The sequence below is a fragment of the Punica granatum genome, chromosome 8 (genome assembly GCF_007655135.1).
Source record: "Punica granatum isolate Tunisia-2019 chromosome 8, ASM765513v2, whole genome shotgun sequence".
NCBI classification, from domain to species: domain Eukaryota; kingdom Viridiplantae; phylum Streptophyta; class Magnoliopsida; order Myrtales; family Lythraceae; genus Punica; species Punica granatum.
Window position 1 is genome coordinate 10569865 of NC_045134.1, and position 19033 is coordinate 10588897.

A 19033-nucleotide genomic window follows, 5' to 3' on the forward strand; every position below is an offset into this window, starting at 1 on the left:
AAATTAATGTACATATTTGAAATATAGAATAAGCATAAGTAATTTTAATAAACACTCGTAACTAACTTGAAAAAATCATATATATAATCATTAAAATTGAATAAAACCATGACTAATAGGCTAGTTGAGAAGAAGAATAATATTAATTGGTGAAACAAATTATTGCACCACTGTCAATACCGTATATTGCATAATAGGCTAGTTGAGAAGAAGAATAATATTAACATGCAAATGACAATAGAGAAGGCATGTGAGTTGGGGCATGTGACAATAAATGGCTTTTATGGAGAGAACAAGACGACAGGTACTAAAACATCTGAATCTCTCATATCCCTGCTCTGTTCAACATTATTATTCTAGTATTTTAGATTGTACTGCCGATGTTTTAGTTATTTGTTAATGATTTAAATATAAATAAACAGAAGAGCTTTTTTTTTTCCTTAATTAATGTTCTTAGATGTTCCAACAGTTATTAAATTATTTTATTTGTTCCATGGTCGAAATAACAATCTTAGTGTTATGTGGCATAAAATATTCCTCCGGATTATACGGCTACTGGCAGCGGCAATTATAGTACCCCATAATAAATTTTAGTTATTCACCAGTTTAATATCATACAGTATATGTTGTCTAATAATACATGTTTGCTTGATATTATTCAATGTGGACTCGAGAGATGTGCTAACTTGCAGATTCATCCAGGTCTCACGAAAATTTGGATAAATAACACCACATGGTACAAAATGTTCGGCTTTTGTACCAGATTTGGCACATATCATTTGGTTTACGTGTCAAATTTGGCAGGCTTCCATCCAAATACGTTCATTACATTGTTATTCCACGTGTGTGATACATCAGCAAAACTGTCATGTTTGAACGAATAATTCACAGTGTGTTAGTTTTGATAAGAAAATCAATTGTGCTGTATGATGTAATTTTTAAAGATCACACCACACATGCTATTTTTCCTTAAAAATTCCAATTCCTTTATAGAAAAAAAAATGATGTGACTAGAAAGAATCTGAAAATTTCTTCATAAATAACAATATCCCATTTTCAATTCCAAACATATATTTTAGAAGAAAAATTTTATTTCCACTGATAATTGAATTAACCAGAAACATTTATCGTCTCTATCTAACAAGTTTAAATCACTTAGAAGAAAAACTTTAAATAGTGTTCTTAAAATTATGTATCGTATTAAATTACCGAAAAAAAGTTAAGTATGACATTAGGATCTTTGAAATCACATGTACATCCTCTGGTCCCAGGCACTAAGAAATGCACAATCCAAAATTGTATGAATCCTGTAAGGAGCAGACCGGTTAATAAATGAATGTATGAAGTAAATCAATCTAATAAATATGTAACTTAACAATTCTTTTAAAAATTAATCCATTTTGAGATATATAATTATAAAATTACACAATTAAGAAAAAATTATAGCACCTTTTATATAATGACTTTAGAATTAGGCTATTGCAACAATTAATCAACAATAATTTATCAATTCTAACATATATATTTATATGCACACACTCACGACCTTCTAGCAGCATATATATACACACTAAAAAAAAAAAAACAAGAAATCATGTGTAGACATGCTCTACTATGTTTCAACTTTCAACATATGCTGTACGACAGAAGAAGGCATAAATTGGAACAAAGACATGATAAAAGGAGTCAAAAGCGACACCATGTTGTCTCCTTTAACAATCATAAAAGAGAAGCAATACAAAACAAATAATGCCACAAAAGGTCAAGCCGTGTGGCTGCTTTTCCAATAATTAACGAATAATAATCTTTTCACAAGGAGGTTAATGGAGGAGTGATTAGATTTATTTCTTTTTCTCTAACCACAAAAAAAAATCCAAATGTCAACATTCATATTCGTTTGAAATCTTTAAATTAAGTACTAATGATCTTCTTCTTCTTCTTCTTTTTTTTTCAGTTATAAGGAAACTCATGAGTCTAGTATATGTAGAAATTCTAGAAACTAATAAAGGAGCACATATAGTTCCATCAAATATTGAATTCAAAATCTCTTGATTACTAGGCGAGAGACTGCGTCCCTACGCTACGTCCTTTTGGATATAAATGATCTAATTTTTGCTCATCAGAGGATATATATAGATTAGCCAAGTCGCATTTCACTTTCCTTTCTTTTAAGTGATGTTAATTGTTTTATTTCGGTGTGAATCCTGGTTGTTGAAAATCTAATTGGACCCTAATTAATCTAGTCGAGCCGGGTCGGCCCACCAATGGATAAAACTCTCCCAACGTGGATTTTCTCAATTTACAAGACTCGAAATCGAGATCTTATTTAAGGGAAACAAGCACTGACCGCTAAAACCAACCCATATTGGTGATATATCCCATTGTTTTACTCTCATGAGTCATATACCTCACTCAATATAAAAAAGTTAGATGAACAAAATAATAAATCCTCATCTATCGGATATGATTATTTTCAATGGTTCAGCATTTAATGGAGTTGGTTTCTAGATTAGACATTACTAAAGAGGAGTTGGTGTAAATAATTAAGCATAGCGGAAATTCAGTAAAGCTTGGGACCCATAATCAGATTAGAATTGATGATGAACATAAAAGGATGAGATTATGAATTATTTTTCAGGAAGTCTCTTCATTACAATTTCCGACAACCCTAAGATTATTATAAAAGAACATAGTGTTCGAGACAAAAGAAAAAAAAAACATAGTGGAGATGAAGAATCCAAAGTCACTCACATGTATTTCTTGGAGGTCCAAGTCATGACCAGACAGTAAATATGGGCAGCATGTAGTACAGGATTTTCTACTATGAAGAACACAAACTACTACTACTACTAATAATAATAATAATAATAATAATAATAATTGATTTTGTATAATGATTGCAAGTGTTTACAAAAACATTGATTTGTAAGAATATATATATATATATATATATAAATGTAAAATAGATAGAAAATTTATTATTAAAAAATTAATTTTAAAAATGATTAGAAAAAAGTACAAGTGAAGAAGTACTATTAAATGAAAGTTTAAAAATGATTAAAAAAGTATGAGTAAGAATGTATTTTATTAAATGGAAGAAAAAGACGAAATAATAATAATTATATTTTAAATTTATGGAAGAATAGAGCTAAGTTAAGTAAAGTTGGATTATTATTTAAAAACCAAACGAAGCTTAATATCATTTTCATTTTCTTTTCCCTTATTAAGCAAATGTACAATGTCAAAAAAAAAAGAAAAAAAAAAGAAGAAGATCGACAGTTTTAAGTGATCTCAGAGCAACATATCCAAGTTAGGGGGAAAGATAAGTTAAGACTCGTACAAATTTGCGATTCCAAATAATTGCACGAGGATGAGATATGAATTGGGGAAAGCAAAAGCCACAAAAGTTACATCCTACATGCATAAAAGCACCGAGTCGATATGCTTTGTAAGCAAGCAAGAAAAGAAAATATAATAGTTATTAATCGCAAAGAAAATATAATATTTATTAATAAAAAGAAAATATAATAGTTAAGCTTAGGTTATGGTTCGGCAAACCATTGGCCAAATCCACCCGCCCATTGAGAGGCTCTTTATGTCAATTGATAAAAGTTGTGCCATGATAAATGAATGCTAAAATTACATAATGGTATTACTTTCTTCTCAACTGTCTCCAACATGTCTTTCTCCATCTTATAAACTAGAAGGAAGGTCACTTTTTAAAACATGTCATTCTTTCTTATCTTACTTGTCCCAAAAAAAGAAAAATCATTCGTATTAGTGTCTTAATTCTGATTCATTTCATTTTCAAAAGTAGGAACACATTCGAATCGACGTTATTAGGTGGTTATTAGAGCATATGCGTGTGTATATACATGTCGACTTAGAAAAGAGCTACATTTCAAATAAAAATCTGACTTATCTGCAGTTGAAATTTGATACAGTTGGTACAGTTGTGAGTATGTTATAAATAATAATAATTATTAATAATAGTTTTCGTGAAAGAACGATACGCGGTTGTCGACATTCGCAATGGTAACAACCATCTCATCACATGGGAGGTGATATTTTCTTTAGGATAAAGGCTCTTTCGAAACTTTGAAATAAGATGAAGTAGAACACAAAAGGCACAAAATTTAACAAAAACCGTGGTGGCAATTTCGAAATAATACGGAAACTCGAAGGACATTTTAGGGAGGTTGTTTGGGAAAGGGCATAGCGTGGCTTGGCAAAGTGGTGGGGCCAGGTTGCTCTTTTGCTTTACAGATGGCTTATCTTCTGCTTTTCCAAAAATTCCTTCACATTCCAAATCCCAAGTTTATCCCTAAAACAGACCAAAATAACCAAAATGCTCCCTTTAATGCATCTGCCAAGATCTTCCTCCCCTTATTTTTTTTGGCCAAAGATCTTCCTCAACTTAAAGCCGCAAAAATTGACGTTGTCATTAGCCCGATTGATTTTAGGATTGATTTTTAAAATTTTATCTTTAATTTTAACTCTGCTCACTATATAATAAAAATTAATAATAAAATTATTTTTTTAATTTTTCAATATTTTTAATCATCAAATTTAATTTTTAATACTAAATTCTTTAAATTATTCATTATTTTTCATACTTTTTCTCATAATTCAACAATATAATCATTACAACCTAATTAAAATCAAAACTCAACTTTACTTAACTCTAAAATCAAACACACAAGGTGTTTGTTCACCCAGAAAAAAAAAAAAAACAAAGTGAAAGGTTTTTCAAATTGAAGGGTTTGCGGTCACTGCTAACATCCTACCAAATAGTAAGCTTTATGTTGCTTTAATAAAATATTATGAATAGTACTGACTCTTTCCAGTACTAGTAAGTAGTGATATATATACAACATTAATTAAGTAACTGACAAATTAGAGTTCATTTATTAATTCGCGATTTTCATGTGAATTTTGCCTGTATTTAGCACCTCCTAACTAATAATATCAACTCTTCAAAGGTGGCCAAAAGAGGGGAAAAAAAGAAACTCTTCAAAGAAGAATAATAATATGATATCCAGCAAAAACTAGATGATGCATTCGTAAGCTTGAACACCCTTGTAACCAACAACCGATAAAGGAAGAGTTCTGTTACTATGTGAAATAAGTTAGTCCGATCGTCTAATGTTATTCAATACTTAGGACTAGCAGATTATTTTTTTATTTCACAGCCATAAAATGGATTAAATGAGTGAAATTTCGAAAATAATGGAGAAAATAAATTTAAAAGTATAAAATAATCATGGTTAATTTAATTTTTTTATTATAAGTAATACTCATGAACTTGTTATGATAAAATATAAATTCTATTAATTAATAAATGAGTGTCAATATTTTTACTTAGTATTAAATCTGGTGAGAATATACGTTACCGCGTTATACCTTTTTGATGTGGGTGATATTTTTCAACCCAAAATCTATTTCATATCTTGGCGCGTGAGAGAGAGGAGCCGAGTCTCGAGGCCAATTATGAAAAGGAAATTCAGAAGAGAGCGAGCACTCCCTCCCCCCCCCAATTCACCAAGCAACCAAAGTGGCAATTACGATATATAATCGAAAAACAAGGGCAATAAAATCAACACATCTTTTTTCTCTTTTCCTCAAATATATTCCCCTCTCTCTCTCTTTTATTTATTTATTTATTTATTTTTTCTGGGGTTCCCACACTACTTTGGCTTCGCTTTCGTTCTGCTCTGTTCTCCGTTTTCCCCTGAGTTTTGACCGTTGCTTTTCTCAACGTCTCTCTCTCTCTCTCCCCCCTGCTCTCTCTGTTTAGTTCTGTTCTGTGATCACATTCTCGACCTTATTCCTGCTCCAGACCACAGCCCAGGTAGCCTCCTCCCATCTCTTGATACATTCATGTCCTCCCAAAGTTCGTGGCTTCTTTTGCATCTCTCTTTTTGCCGTCATTTTTTTTCTTTTGTAGCATCAACTGAAACCCCACATTCCTTTTTTCCAATCCTAGTTTTCCTTTTTCTCTCTGCGAAAGCTTGTTTTCACTCGACACTGCTAAGAGCTACACAACCTCAGATGGGTCTGGTCTGTTCTTGTCAAAGATCTGATCTTTCATCTTCCTTGAGATGATGCGCTGATTTTTCTTGTTGTTTCAGTTCAGAAATTATGTTCTATTTCTCAGTTTATAGCTGATTTGTGTTTATCAAAGGAACACCCTCCTGAGGTTTTCTTTTTACACGTCTTCTTCCCGTTTTATTCTTCAGTAATCACCAATCACCTCTTCTGTCCACACAGTGTCTCAAAGATCAATCTTGCTGGTTTTGTGGGTTTGGGACTGTACTGGTTTTATGTTCTTTGACTGTACCTTCAAAAACCCTTTCTCTATCAATTATGCCTCTCTCTTTATTTTCAATTTATGTCCTTTTCTTTTCTTCACATTTTTCCCCTTGTTTTCTCATGTAAGCAAGCTGATAGGCTTGACTGTACTGGTTTTATGTTCTTTGACTGTACCTCGAAAACCCTTTCTCTATCAATTACGCCTCTCTCTTTATTTTCAATTTATGTCATTTTCTTTCTTCACCTTTTCTTTTCCCTTGTTTTCTCATGTAAGCAAGCTGATAGGCTTGGTTTTAGGTCTGCAGTACTGGCTAGGTGCTATGTGTAGTGTAGTCTTTAGGTTAATTAACTGCTCATAGATTCCTTGTTTCTTGCTGGGTATTCTCCCAATGTTGTGTCCCTGTCTTGAAAATTGAGGAAAGCACCCATCAATTTGTTTTCCCTTTTGGTTTTCCTATTTTAAGTGAGCACAGTTTCATGAGTTATTCGTGTTTAGCATATTTCTTCGGGTTGCCTGAATTTTTCATGACTAGAATCACAAAATTGACATTGCCAGCTTGTATTTTTCTTCTCTGCAGCCTGTGAGAAATCCTCATGAGTGTGGCGATAGATTCGACAAGGACACGCAGTTTCGGTTTCCATTTCGCTTCGCATCTCAGAAACTCGTAAGTGCAAAGAGATAGCTGATACCGAAGATCCCCTGCGATGGGATGTTCTTCATCGAAGCTCGATGATGAAGAAGCGGTCCGACTCTGCAAGGATCGGAAAAACTTCATTAAAGAAGCTGTGGAGCAAAGATCTCGATTTGCCTTGGGGCACAAGGCTTACTTTCAGTCCCTTAAGAGGGTCTCTGCAGCCCTTCAGGATTACATCGACGGCGATGAGCCTCGGGAGTTCTTACTGGATTCATTCTTGACTCCAGTAAAGAAACGGAATCCGGATTTTATTTCCATATCATCGAAGCCCTTTAACCGGAAGGAGTTGCTACCAGAGCAAAACTCGAACTTTACTATCAACTACCTGAGGCCTGGTGGGGCCCCTGCAGTCTTGGTCGAGGAGAGGCCTCGATCGCCCGAAATAGTCCAAGTGCAGAGCTACTCTCCTGTGCATAATCATTTCGGGATCGATGGGTTCTTCTCCTATCCTCAGTATGATCGGGCCCCAGCTCCTCCGCCTCAATTTCCTCCACCTTCACCACAGAACTCCCAGTGGGATTTCTTCTGGAACCCGTTCTCGTCGCTTGATTATTATGGCTACCCAACTCGGAGCAGTCTTGACCAAACGATCCCGATGGACGATGAGATCAGAGGGCTGAGGCGAGTCCGAGAAGAGGAAGGCATTCCAGACTTGGAGGAAGAAACCGAGCACGAATGTGATCACCATGAAGAGAATTTAATGCAAGATAGAGGGAAAAACATAGAGTCGGATTTCCCGAAAGAGGAGGAAGTTTTAGTTGAAGATGTTGAGGATGAAGATGAGGAGGAGGAGGAGGAGGAAGAAGAAGAAGAAGATGAGGGAACTGATGATAATTATGGGAACGACAATGGAATCAAGGAATTGCAATCGTGCCGCAGTAATAGCCGGAACATCGAAATAACACCACCTCAAAATTCAGCGAAGGTTGAGATTGTTGGAAAGCAAGAAACATCTGTTACCGGTCAAGGGACTAATAAAGGACAAGAAAAACCAGGTTTCACAGTTTACGTGAACCGGAGGCCGACAAGCATGGCAGAAGTTATTCGAGACCTTGAGACTCAGTTCAGTAATATCTGTAACTCCGCAAACGAAGTCTCGGGTCTGTTAGAAGTCAGCAACGCCCACTATTCGACCACAAATGAACTCTCAGGTAAAGCCATAAGTCTTAATGCGGTTTTCATTTGAAATCCAATGAGGCGGAATAAATATTCGTACCCTCACTTAATTGGACTTTGGGAATAATTGCAGCAATGAAGATGTTGAATCCCGTGGCTCTGTTCCGGTCAGGGTCATCCCGGTCAAGCTCATCAAGATTTCTGATTAGTTCTTCATCATTATCAAAAGAAGAAGCCGATGAGAGCAGCAGCGACTTCTCAGAAGAGTCTAGCATGTTCTCGGTCAGCCACCAATTGACATTGGACAGGTTATACGCATGGGAGAAGAAGCTCTACGAAGAAGTCAGGGTATATCAATAAAGTTATATAATAGTTGTGATGACTTCAGTGGTTAAATTTCAGTAGAGTCTTAATATGGGGCTAAATTGGGACTTATATTATTGATTGTAGGCTGGAGAGAGGGTGAGGATGGCATACGAGAAGAAGTGCAAGCAACTTAGGAATCAAGACGTGAAAGGAGAGGACCCTTCTACGGTCGATAAAACAAGGGCAGCCATCAGGGATTTGCATACGCGGATAAAAGTCTCAATCCACTCAGTTGAAGCTATCTCCAAGAGAATCGAAACTCTAAGGGACGAAGAGTTGCAGCCTCAGCTACTAGAATTGGCCCAAGGGTATGTTCTTAATACCTATGATTTTTCATTACTTCATCATCTGATGGACTGTGTCATTTTGGAATTACTTAGCGCCCAGACATGTAAGCAAAACTTTGGTTTTTGAAGGAAAAACAGCCATCTCAAAACAGTTCTGATTTATGCTTTCGGTTCCAAAACTGCAGGCTATTGAGGATGTGGAAAGTCATGGCGGAATGCCACTGTTCTCAGAAAAGAACCCTCGATGAGGCCAAGATCCTTCTCGCCGGCACGCCCTCAAAGCTTGAGGCAAGGAGGCGGTCCCACATTTCTATCACAGACCCGCAGAGGCTTGCACGGTCAGCCTCCAACCTCGAGGCCGAGCTCAGGAACTGGCGAGCCTGCTTTGAGTTGTGGGTCACCTCTCAAAGGGCATACCTCCAGGCCCTCTCTGGGTGGCTGCTACGGTGTGTCCGATCCGATCCCGACCCATCAAAGTTGGCCTTCTCCCCCGGGCGCTCATCGAGCAGTGGGGCCCTCCCCATAATCGGGCTCTGCATCCAGTGGTCGAGATTCCTCGAAGCCGTGCAGGAATTACCGGTGTTGGACGGCCTTGATTTCTTTGCCGCGGGGATGGGTTCAATCTACGAGCAGCAGATGAAGGACGAGACCAGGCGAGTTCCAGTTGGGTCGAAGAGGTTCGGAGAGGACAGTGGGGCGAAGTTAGGACTAGAAGTTGTGGAGTTCAGTGAAGAAGTGGAAGAGGTCATGACTGCTGAAAAAATGGCAGATGTGGCTATCAGAGTACTCTGTGCTGGGATGTCAGTTGCTGTGAGCTCCCTGACAGAGTTTGCAATCAGGTGTGCCGATGGATACTCGGAATTGGTCGGCCAATGGGAGCATGCCAAGTTGCGCCCAACCGAGATTTAGGAACCGTAGTAATATTTTTTTTATTATTCTTTCTAATGTGGATGGATTAGAGTAGTTTTAAACTACATATGTGGTGGTGGGAATGTAATTAGAAAGAAGTAACTTGTAGAGCAAGTTAAGTTGAAAAGGCTGCCCTATAAAGATCATTGACTTGTATTCTCCTGTTTTTTAGGTAGTTGCATCTCAAGAATGATTTTGAGATATTTTGTGAAATGAGATTAAAAACTAAGAGAAGAAAAACCATTTGCACTATTTTTCAGTACAAGAGTCCAAAAAGTTTCATCAGAATTTAATGCCTTCAATTACGAGTTTGCATTTGAACATCAATATGTGAAGTTTAAGAAAAAACCAAGCCTGTTCAATGCCAAAATTCAGTTTCGACTGCCCGATATACATTGCAAATTCCACTAGTGAAACCTCAATAATGTGTGAATACTTATTTCCCAAAATTCCCATTGGAGATTACGACAGAAAAAACAGAATCTATCCTCATCCCTGAGCTAATAAGTGACCAACGAACAAGACTAGTAAAAAGAGACCAAAAATTTGTCAAATGCAGTTTCTTCCTCATTCATCATAGCTGAAGCCTTCATCGTCGTCATCAATCTCTACCTCAGCATCATCAGAAGCTCCTCCCATGATAGATAGGAAAAGTAAAACCGCAACAAACTGCGCTATAAGGAAATACTTTGCCCTTTTCCGGAATGTCTTCTCTTGGGGAGTTCTTTCCTTCTTCGTTTCGCTTTTGGGCTTCGAACCTAATTTTAGCAGACAGTTAAGGATTATGGCGAAAAGTTCTAACTTCACATGGTTATATATTATATGTACTGGTTACATGGTTCCCCAAAATTCTCAGTGAACACAAAACAATCCGAGTGTTTGTCTTTAAGCATAGAGTCAGCTACTACTGATCAGTCTGTTACAATCTGTTGAAACCAAGTTTGAAGAACATTGGATGATGAAAATATCTAGACTAGACAATTGAAGCTACAGCGGAAGTAATCTGAGTCCAATCGGAAGTACCTCGTTTAGGAATTGAAGGGAACTGTGAAGCAGAAGAAGATGATGAACTGGCTTCAACAAACTGTGCCTTGTGCTTTTCAGCATATTGCACAAGATTATCATGTTGTAAGAGTTTGTTCCTCAATGTAGAAGTTTCCTGCGATGCAAAATGCAGGAAGCAATTACACTATGGCTAAAAAAATCAGATATGTTTTACCTAATTTTGCAATTCTTACATTGCCTACAAGACCTTTGGAACTGCAACAAGCAAATATTTTTTGAAACTTAGGAAAGTTAACTGAACCAATGTATATATGATTCAAATAAAAATAAAAATAAAGAAAGACCTTAATGGGTTATTCAAAAGGAGAAACTCACCGGCAATGCTTGAAGGACAATTAATGCGTGCCCGATAAAAGCTGCATCTAAGCTTGATGGCCTGCCAAAAGAGTCGGTTCAAGTTGTCAGCCATAGCTATATGGTTGTAAAACTTCCTTATTTACACAGCATAAAAGAAAGCTTGTACGTATATATTCCGACTTCGGGAGTCCTACACAAAATTGTCAAGAGTGTCACCTGTTAAAGAAAAAATCCTCTTCACCTAATCTAGTTGACAAAGCTCCATATGCAATCGTTGCTTTCCTATAAATCTGTTGATTGGTACAACATAAAAGATTATAAGACAGACTTAAAATTTTGATATAGAGAGAGAGAGAGAGAGAGAGAGAGATGAAAAACAAAAATATACCTCTGCCTCTCTTCGCTCAGTATTTTCTTTGGTGATTCCAAGGCGTTGCTTTACAGTTTGAATCTGCTTTAGATATAATACCTTTCCTAATGGCCATGGAAGATCAGTATAATAAATCTTGTGAGCAGGAGATCCATCAGATCCCAGCCAGAGTTCATATGATAGTGCGTCTTCAAGCCATGACCCAATCATGGCCCTCATTGACATGAAATCTGGAGCTGACCGCAGTTCGGAGTCTAGATCAAGGACATCATCGTCTTTTAGACTTTCTATTACCCCGCCTTTCTCATTGTTGTAAGCGACATATGTACCAGATTCTACATAGGGAATTTGATCTGGCATATAAACAAAGAGAAAGTTATGGTATTTATGTCCTGCTACATACATCTATATTTCCATTCCATTTATAAGTAATACAAACACAAGACAGCAGTAAAAGTTTTGAATTTCTTTTCAAGGATTACATAGGCATAGAACTTCATATATTATACAGCATTGCCTTCGATGAATGGGCAGATTCTCGTATATGTTATTAATGCCAAAGACTTTACGACTTCATCTTAGATGTGTTGCAGTTAGAGATAGTTCCAGCGAAATGGGAAGAAACCTTCTTCTGGATTATAAGACTGCAGAAAAATATGTACTTCAACATAAGATAAGACATTTAGGACCATATCAAGGTACAGTTAGTGTGCCAATAACCAAATTGGACAAGCAAGACATTGTTTTCTTCCCAGTCAGGATATCAAGCATTAAATATCCCTTAAAGGAAATGCATTTGCAGGTTTATCTAGAAAAGTAATAAGCAGGTCATCCAAAGGCAAGATGAATGTGGGTTTTATATAGAAAGATAATTGGATGAATGAATTAGTTTCAGTTCTGCATTGAACAAAACAGGCATGGAGCAATCCCATCCATACTTATGCAGTCCAAAAGATAAATTTCATGACAATGATGGGTATGAGCTTTGATTTATTCTGCACAATAATGACTCCTTGAACCAAAAATATCAAGAGGGAAGCATTGAGGACACTGCAGAGTACAGTAGAAAAGGAACCAAAAAAAAAAAGGAAAAATTAATAGGCTCATCCTTAATCACCTCTAACAGGAGCTAGCAGGCAAAATCCATTTCTATCGCACCAGAAAACTTTGGCAAAAGATTGTACAAAGACTAATAACCACCTTGACAACTAAGGCTATGAGTTTTGTTTTTGCGTGCAAATATGTATTTATACTATAATCGTTAATGACTTGAAGGGACCTAGAGAAATATGAAACAGATGCAAGGAAGCTTCTTGCTTCTTTGCCACTTCTGGCGATTGCAAAATGCAAGCTTTTAGCTCCGATTGCCTCCCCATATTTGGATTTTCCAATAATTATGGAACGGAACGGGAAAAAGACTGAAGCTCTATCATATCTGCCTCTGACTAACCATGCTAGACATCAACTTCGAATCAAACAAGAGAGCATCAAGAACCACTGTTACTCGCAAAACCCGAGGCAGCTCATTTGATAATTGCATCCATCCATACATTGTAGCAGCCGGAAATCAAATTAAATCCAGTCCGTCCCCCCAAAGGCTCATCTAGAGCATTCAATCCATATAACGATTGGAATAAGAAACTGCCCATTCACATCATACAAAGCCGCCACACATGATATTCCATACCCAACACATGATTAGAAATTGCAACACCGGCTCTTGCAGGAACAAACAGATGAATGAAAAAGCACGGCGACGCCAATCATGATCGAAGAAGAAGCATTGCAGCGAAATGAAAGTTTACCAGAATCGGGATTGGCCAGATTGAAGTCCAACCGGAACGGGACCCCGGCGAACTTGAGGTAAATGTAGACGGGCAAGCAGCTAGGGCAGGCCGTCGGGAGACCGAACCCGGGCTTCCGGGCAACAAGGGTGAGCTCTTCTCTCTCGCTCGCTGCCTCCATTGGACGCTTTGACGGAAATATACAATGCGGAGGATCGTGTGTGAAGCTCAGTCGTGAATCATGGAGATTGAGCAGAGAGCCGGAGATGGAAGAAGACGACGACCAACGAAGTTACCTTCTGATGTGGGGAAGAGGGTTTCCTCGGCCAAGTGCTGCCAGTGTCTGCGCCTCTGTTGGTTTGACCCGGTTTGTCATCCGGATCCGGGTATCTTCTGGCTGTTATGACTGGGCCGGATATGGGCCGGCCAGTCCCGACCGTAAATGGACTTGGCACAAACACGCTTGAGCACATGAATTGTTGTCTTCTTTTGTTTTGGAAAATTGTAATAATAAATTAAAGAATTTTTCAATTTATTTCGCAATCAATTTTCAATTTTGGACTATTAACATTTTGCGTTTCACAAATAGGTTGTTAGAAACAGATGCCTGATCCGAGCTCGGTTACTGACATCCTCACTAGTTTTGGAAAAATCGAGCAATCTTAAACAGTTTTGAAACTATTCGTCATGGTCCATTTAAGTTTATTTTAAACTCATGATATCCCTTGCAGACACGTTACTTAGTAACGAGCTCTATCTTGAGTGAGTTTTTTGATTTGCTGTTGAGATAATCGAGTTTTGTAAAGTACATGAGGGGTGTTTAGGACCAAAAAGATTCAATGAAAATTTTAATTTTATTATTTGATTTTTTGCCGTTAGCAGAAGAGAGACATCCGAACATGACAGACTCATCACTTTACACATTTGATACGTAAAAGTGAAAATCTACGTTAGTTACTGCAAACTCCATCCCAAACTAAGGATGCCAGCAAACAAAAATATAAAAACACAGCACCCACATCACGTACGAATAAATTTACTGTAGGAGGCCGCTAACTACCCTAAGCTTCAACAACAGATGCACGATAATTGCGATCAAACGCAAGACTGAAGATCGAGCTTCTCTACACCCGAGGCCGAACCTCCGACGTTCCAGCAAGTGGCCTTTGCAGTGCCCCCCCGGGTCCGTTGTAAGACAAATTGATGTCTTTGAGGTTGATGTTCTTGCACGGTTAAAGTCAGCTGCACTGCAGGTTGACCGCGACTTACAACTTGGATGAACCACACATTATAGATTTGAACTGAAGAAGCATTCTGCATAACCAAACAATAAGAAACGTTTGATCCTTTTTCTTTTCCCCTTCTAATTGATCAAAGAAAGAGCAGTAATCAATCGAAAAATTAATAAAAGTACATATATGTAGTCATCTCAAGTGCCAGTAGGACTGTAGGACAATATTGTTGGTCGATGATAATGGGGTTGCTGGTGTTGTTAATGAAAGCATCCTCGCACGTGATATTGTGCACTTTCGATTCTAGTGGTGTAGTCCATTTGTCATGTCCTATTTATCCCATGTCAATTGAGCAATGGGGAGATTTAAGATTTATATATAAAGTCCAATGACCTCATTAATAGCTATAACACTTTTGGGTGATGGGCCCGTGGTTGTTACGCCATGTCTTGATCCTCAGCCCGTTATCACTCCAATCGAGCGTGCTGTTCTTAACTCTAATATCACTCACATCCGACTCATTTTGATACCTCCTGAGGCTCCCGATGCTGATCCCATGCCCAGAACCACATTTGACCCGGACCACCTAGACGGTTCTTGCTGCCGGGGCCAAGTGAGATGCGGTCATCCTTGGTGGCAGTGATGGAAACGTAGATATACTGACGCCTTGTGCGTTGCAGATGTGGATTCCATCGGTGTTGGGGCTGTCCGGCAGGGCACTAATGTGGACGTTCTCAATTGTTATGTTGGTCGATTCGTACACTAAAATGCGGAAGAACCTGCTGTCCAAGGATTTATCCCCGCGATAACTGAGTTAGTCATGCAATCGAATCGAATCGATTGTATATACGAAAACAAAATGTCAAAGATCCAATCAAATCCTTTTAAAGCAAAGCAGGGGTATTGGAGAGAGCTTGTTTTTAGTGCCATCGACATGAGAAAATAAATATAGGGAGAATCGAATTTGAAACTACTACTAGGAAATAAAAGAGCTAAATAAAGAAAATAATTAGTTTAAAAACTAAAACTTTCTAACCTAAGAAATGAAAGATTTATGATTAATAATGCATGTGTATGGTTAATTAAAAACCCTAAGGAAGTGAATCTACTTCCAGTAATTGATACGCATAACCCGAGATACAATGAAGTTAAATTTAGCGAACAATAGTCAGCTAAAATAATGACTTCGCTTATCTATAATCAGAATACACCATTACCCATTAACAAGTCGACGGGTCTTCCTTAGAGTAATATATATATATATATATATATAAATTTTTATCAGTCTATACCCGGGTCACCTCACTAAGGGGTAAAGGTTTTCCAATCAAGAATTTTTTTCATTTACAAGATTACAAACCTGAGATCTTAATCGGGGACAAACAAATAAATCTTTTTAATTGTTTACTGTTTAGGGAAAAAAACAAGATTAATTGTTTTCTTTTTTCAACTTATTTGTTTTATTCATTTATTTATATCTCGTCAGGCTAACGGAGAAATTCAACTTTAAAAAAAAGATTTACTTATAAAAGAATTACTTACACAAGGAATAGAATTGCAACTGAAATTTATTTTGCAGTCGTTGTACATCCAAGCAGTACCGCCTTGACCATCAAAGGTGCCATTGCCGGTGATGGTCAGCTGATCGATGTGCTGAAAGCAGTGATCGGACCAGCCGGCGCTTTAAGGTTCCCCTGCACGTTAAAATCAATTGGCCCTCTGCATGGGCCCTCGAACTGGATGGTCCCGATAAGCAACGTTCCATTCGGGACCAATAATTGGTTACATCCATTGGATTGAGAAGCGCTGCTAAACGCATTCGACAATGCTTGAAAGAATACCAAGAAAATCAGTCAAAAAAGAAACAACTTGTACTTAGAAAAGATAACAAATGTATTTTTCGGACTAGTTGAGGAATTACGTATACATACGTATATTTTTTTTATATACTATAAATAGAGAAAACTTCATTTTCTAACAGTCATAACTTTTTTGAGGTTCAACTTTGTTTTGTACGCAAATTACTAAACTCTCTCCTATTAAAAAAAATCAATAAATAAAAAATGAAAAAAAACACTACTCTATTATCTTAAAAATCTGTTCCATCATCTCATCCATTATCAATTTTCAAAAATCAATGAATTCTAATAAAAGGATTTTAAAAGTCGCCAAAGCATCATTAATTTTTATTAAAACAAGCAGTATTGAGTTTGTGCATAGATACAAGAGCAATCTTTGCACGCGCGAAGGATTAAAATAGCACTTCTTGATAGATAAATTGATTCGACTCATTAAAGAGGAAAATAATGAGTGTGAATGGCTTAGGAGATTTGTCATAACAAACACGACCTATATTATGAAATTTCTCATGTTTGAAATATGGGCAAAATACACCAAATGGCACAATATTTACAATTTTTGTCAAATTTGGCACAAGCTATAAAAATTACCAAAGGCACAATATTTTAATTTGGTGTCAAATATGACACGGCGTTAACTTTTCCGTCAATTTTGACGGTTCTACTGACATGTCATACCTAGTAGGATTACGGAGCACACTTATGGGAGACTGCCTTATTCCCTACTTGTTCGACCTTTGGGAAGACTGCCTAGGTAGGGTTAACTGTGTCCTTGTAACGTCTCCACTTGGCACAAATATGGGAAAAGGAAAACATGAATGGGAGAATATTTTAAAAGATATCGAGACAATTTTCCGTAATTTGCATTTTATATTTTATTTTGGTTGAATATAATTTGCAATCCAGAGTACTCCTAAGCTAGCAACTTAATTAGCAATATATTTTTCTTTGATCTATGAAAAATTCTTATGATTGTCCCGACTGGTTTTCTACTTTTTTTTTTTGGTGAACGTATTTTTCACCTCACTTTACTTCTAGCCTCTAGGTATTTTTTGGGTAAAACTTTACTTTTAGGTATTGATATCACAATATTACATGATGCTTTTTGCCATTTATTAGCCACAAAAAATTCTCTGCGTCGTTCTAAGTAAGTTCATAGAGAAATAATCATTTTGAGCAATGCACTCCACTACCAGATACCACTTGACAAATTCCGATAAACAGGATCCATATATATATAAAAGTTCAAGTTATGTTTTGTTATAAAAGATTATTTAAGAAAAGAGGACGAGCTCCTACGACGTAACCCAAAATACATTTAGCAACCATATAACATGAATATAAGATGTATTTTCTATGCATATCTCACACAGGACCATCTATCAACGTATATTTCATTTGGCGGATATATTATATCCATGATTTTGGTTAGATTCCATAAACGATTCAGTAGAATGACTAAGGATTCAATATATTACGAGAAATGCACGTATTCAGTAGAGTAATTAAGGATTCAATATCAGTTATAACAAGAAATCACGTTATTCTACAAAATATTTTATGGATCATGGTACAATATAAAATATTCCTCCTACATCAATTCCGTTTGTTTATAATTGTTCTTTTAGGTGTTTTCAACACCATAGTATAAAAGAATTCTTACGATTTGTCTCATCTGATTTTTAATTTGACTTCTAGGAATTCATATCACAATATTTTTACTAAGATTTCCAACTATGGTGATCTCTTCACAATACATCAATTAGCTCATTTCATTGCTTGTGATGCGCGTTTGGTATGAGGTAAACTATTTGAATTACTTGAAATATGATTTTAAAATCCTTAGGCCCACCAAATTACCGCATTTTGGCAGTAACAAATTATTAGTAATTTGGGTACCTAAGGTAATACACTTTCCCACAGCTAGTAATATACTTTCTCAATCCCTACCAAACATGGTAATGAACATTACTAGTAATTTTAAGAGTGAAAATATAATATCAATAATTTTAAATGGTAATGCACCAAACACCACCTTGGTATATATTTTATGGAATAAAACCTTTTTTTTTTTTACAAGAGAGGTCAAGTGACTAGTATAATAAAATAGAAATCATAAATATCTAATAAATGATACTAGTAGTCCCACTTAGTGTCGAATTTGGAACCTTTTGATTACAGGCGGGGCGTGTGCCAACTACGTTACACCCTCTTTGACATTGATCCAAAATTTTTCTTATTGATATTTCATGCTTTATCCTTTTTTTTCAATTCTTTTCTATCATTCTTTTATTTCATCTATATATCTATATATAATATAAAGCGGAGCTGTGGTTGGCTTGGGCAAATGGCCTAAGAACGCTCGGATTGCTGAATGAAATTTTCTCGAATTTTTGAGTATTTAATTTTTATATTAATTAATTTTTTAATAGAAAGGATTTTGTTTTAATTTTTTAAAGATACAGTATGATAAAATCCAATTCTTTTAATCGTTTATGGATATGATTGCTATGACCCATTATATTTTATTTTTCGTTTTTTCAGCATCTTTTAGAAAATGAATTTTTAAATTTTTTATAAATTTAAAATATATAATTGGTGTGACCGGTCATTAATTTCTTCATCTTAACATTTTTTAAAAACAACTTTTTAATTTTTAAATTTTTTAAAACTATATAATTTGTGGAATCTATTGTTATTTTCTCTATTTTTTTAGCATATTTTTGAAAATGAATTTTTTA

General features: G+C 36.2%; 2 protein-coding genes across 3 annotated transcripts; one reads left to right on the top strand and one right to left on the bottom strand.

The window, feature by feature from the left end:
- The first annotated feature begins 5678 nt into the window (after nucleotides 1-5678).
- LOC116188051 (protein ROLLING AND ERECT LEAF 2-like) lies at nucleotides 5679-9844 on the top strand. Of its 2 annotated transcripts, none has more exons than XM_031517163.1 (5): nucleotides 5679-5851; nucleotides 6891-8158; nucleotides 8257-8471; nucleotides 8574-8797; nucleotides 8962-9844. In XM_031517163.1, exons 2-5 carry the CDS (start codon nucleotides 7018-7020, stop codon nucleotides 9683-9685), a joined length of 2304 nt encoding a protein of 767 aa, XP_031373023.1. In that variant the 5' UTR covers nucleotides 5679-5851; nucleotides 6891-7017; the 3' UTR covers nucleotides 9686-9844. The 2 variants fall into 2 exon arrangements, with proteins under 2 accessions (XP_031373023.1, XP_031373024.1); XM_031517164.1 differs by lacking the exon at nucleotides 5679-5851 and adding an exon at nucleotides 5923-6060.
- A 203-nt stretch (nucleotides 9845-10047) lies between these two features.
- LOC116188052 (mitochondrial outer membrane import complex protein METAXIN) lies at nucleotides 10048-13547 on the bottom strand. Its single transcript, XM_031517165.1, has 6 exons — nucleotides 13223-13547; nucleotides 11436-11770; nucleotides 11264-11337; nucleotides 11066-11126; nucleotides 10709-10844; nucleotides 10048-10443 (listed from the first exon to the last, which is right to left on the bottom strand). The coding sequence occupies exons 1-6, from the start codon at nucleotides 13380-13382 to the stop codon at nucleotides 10253-10255; spliced, it is 957 nt and encodes a 318-aa protein (XP_031373025.1). The 5' UTR covers nucleotides 13383-13547; the 3' UTR covers nucleotides 10048-10252.
- Nucleotides 13548-19033: the final 5486 nt, after the last annotated feature.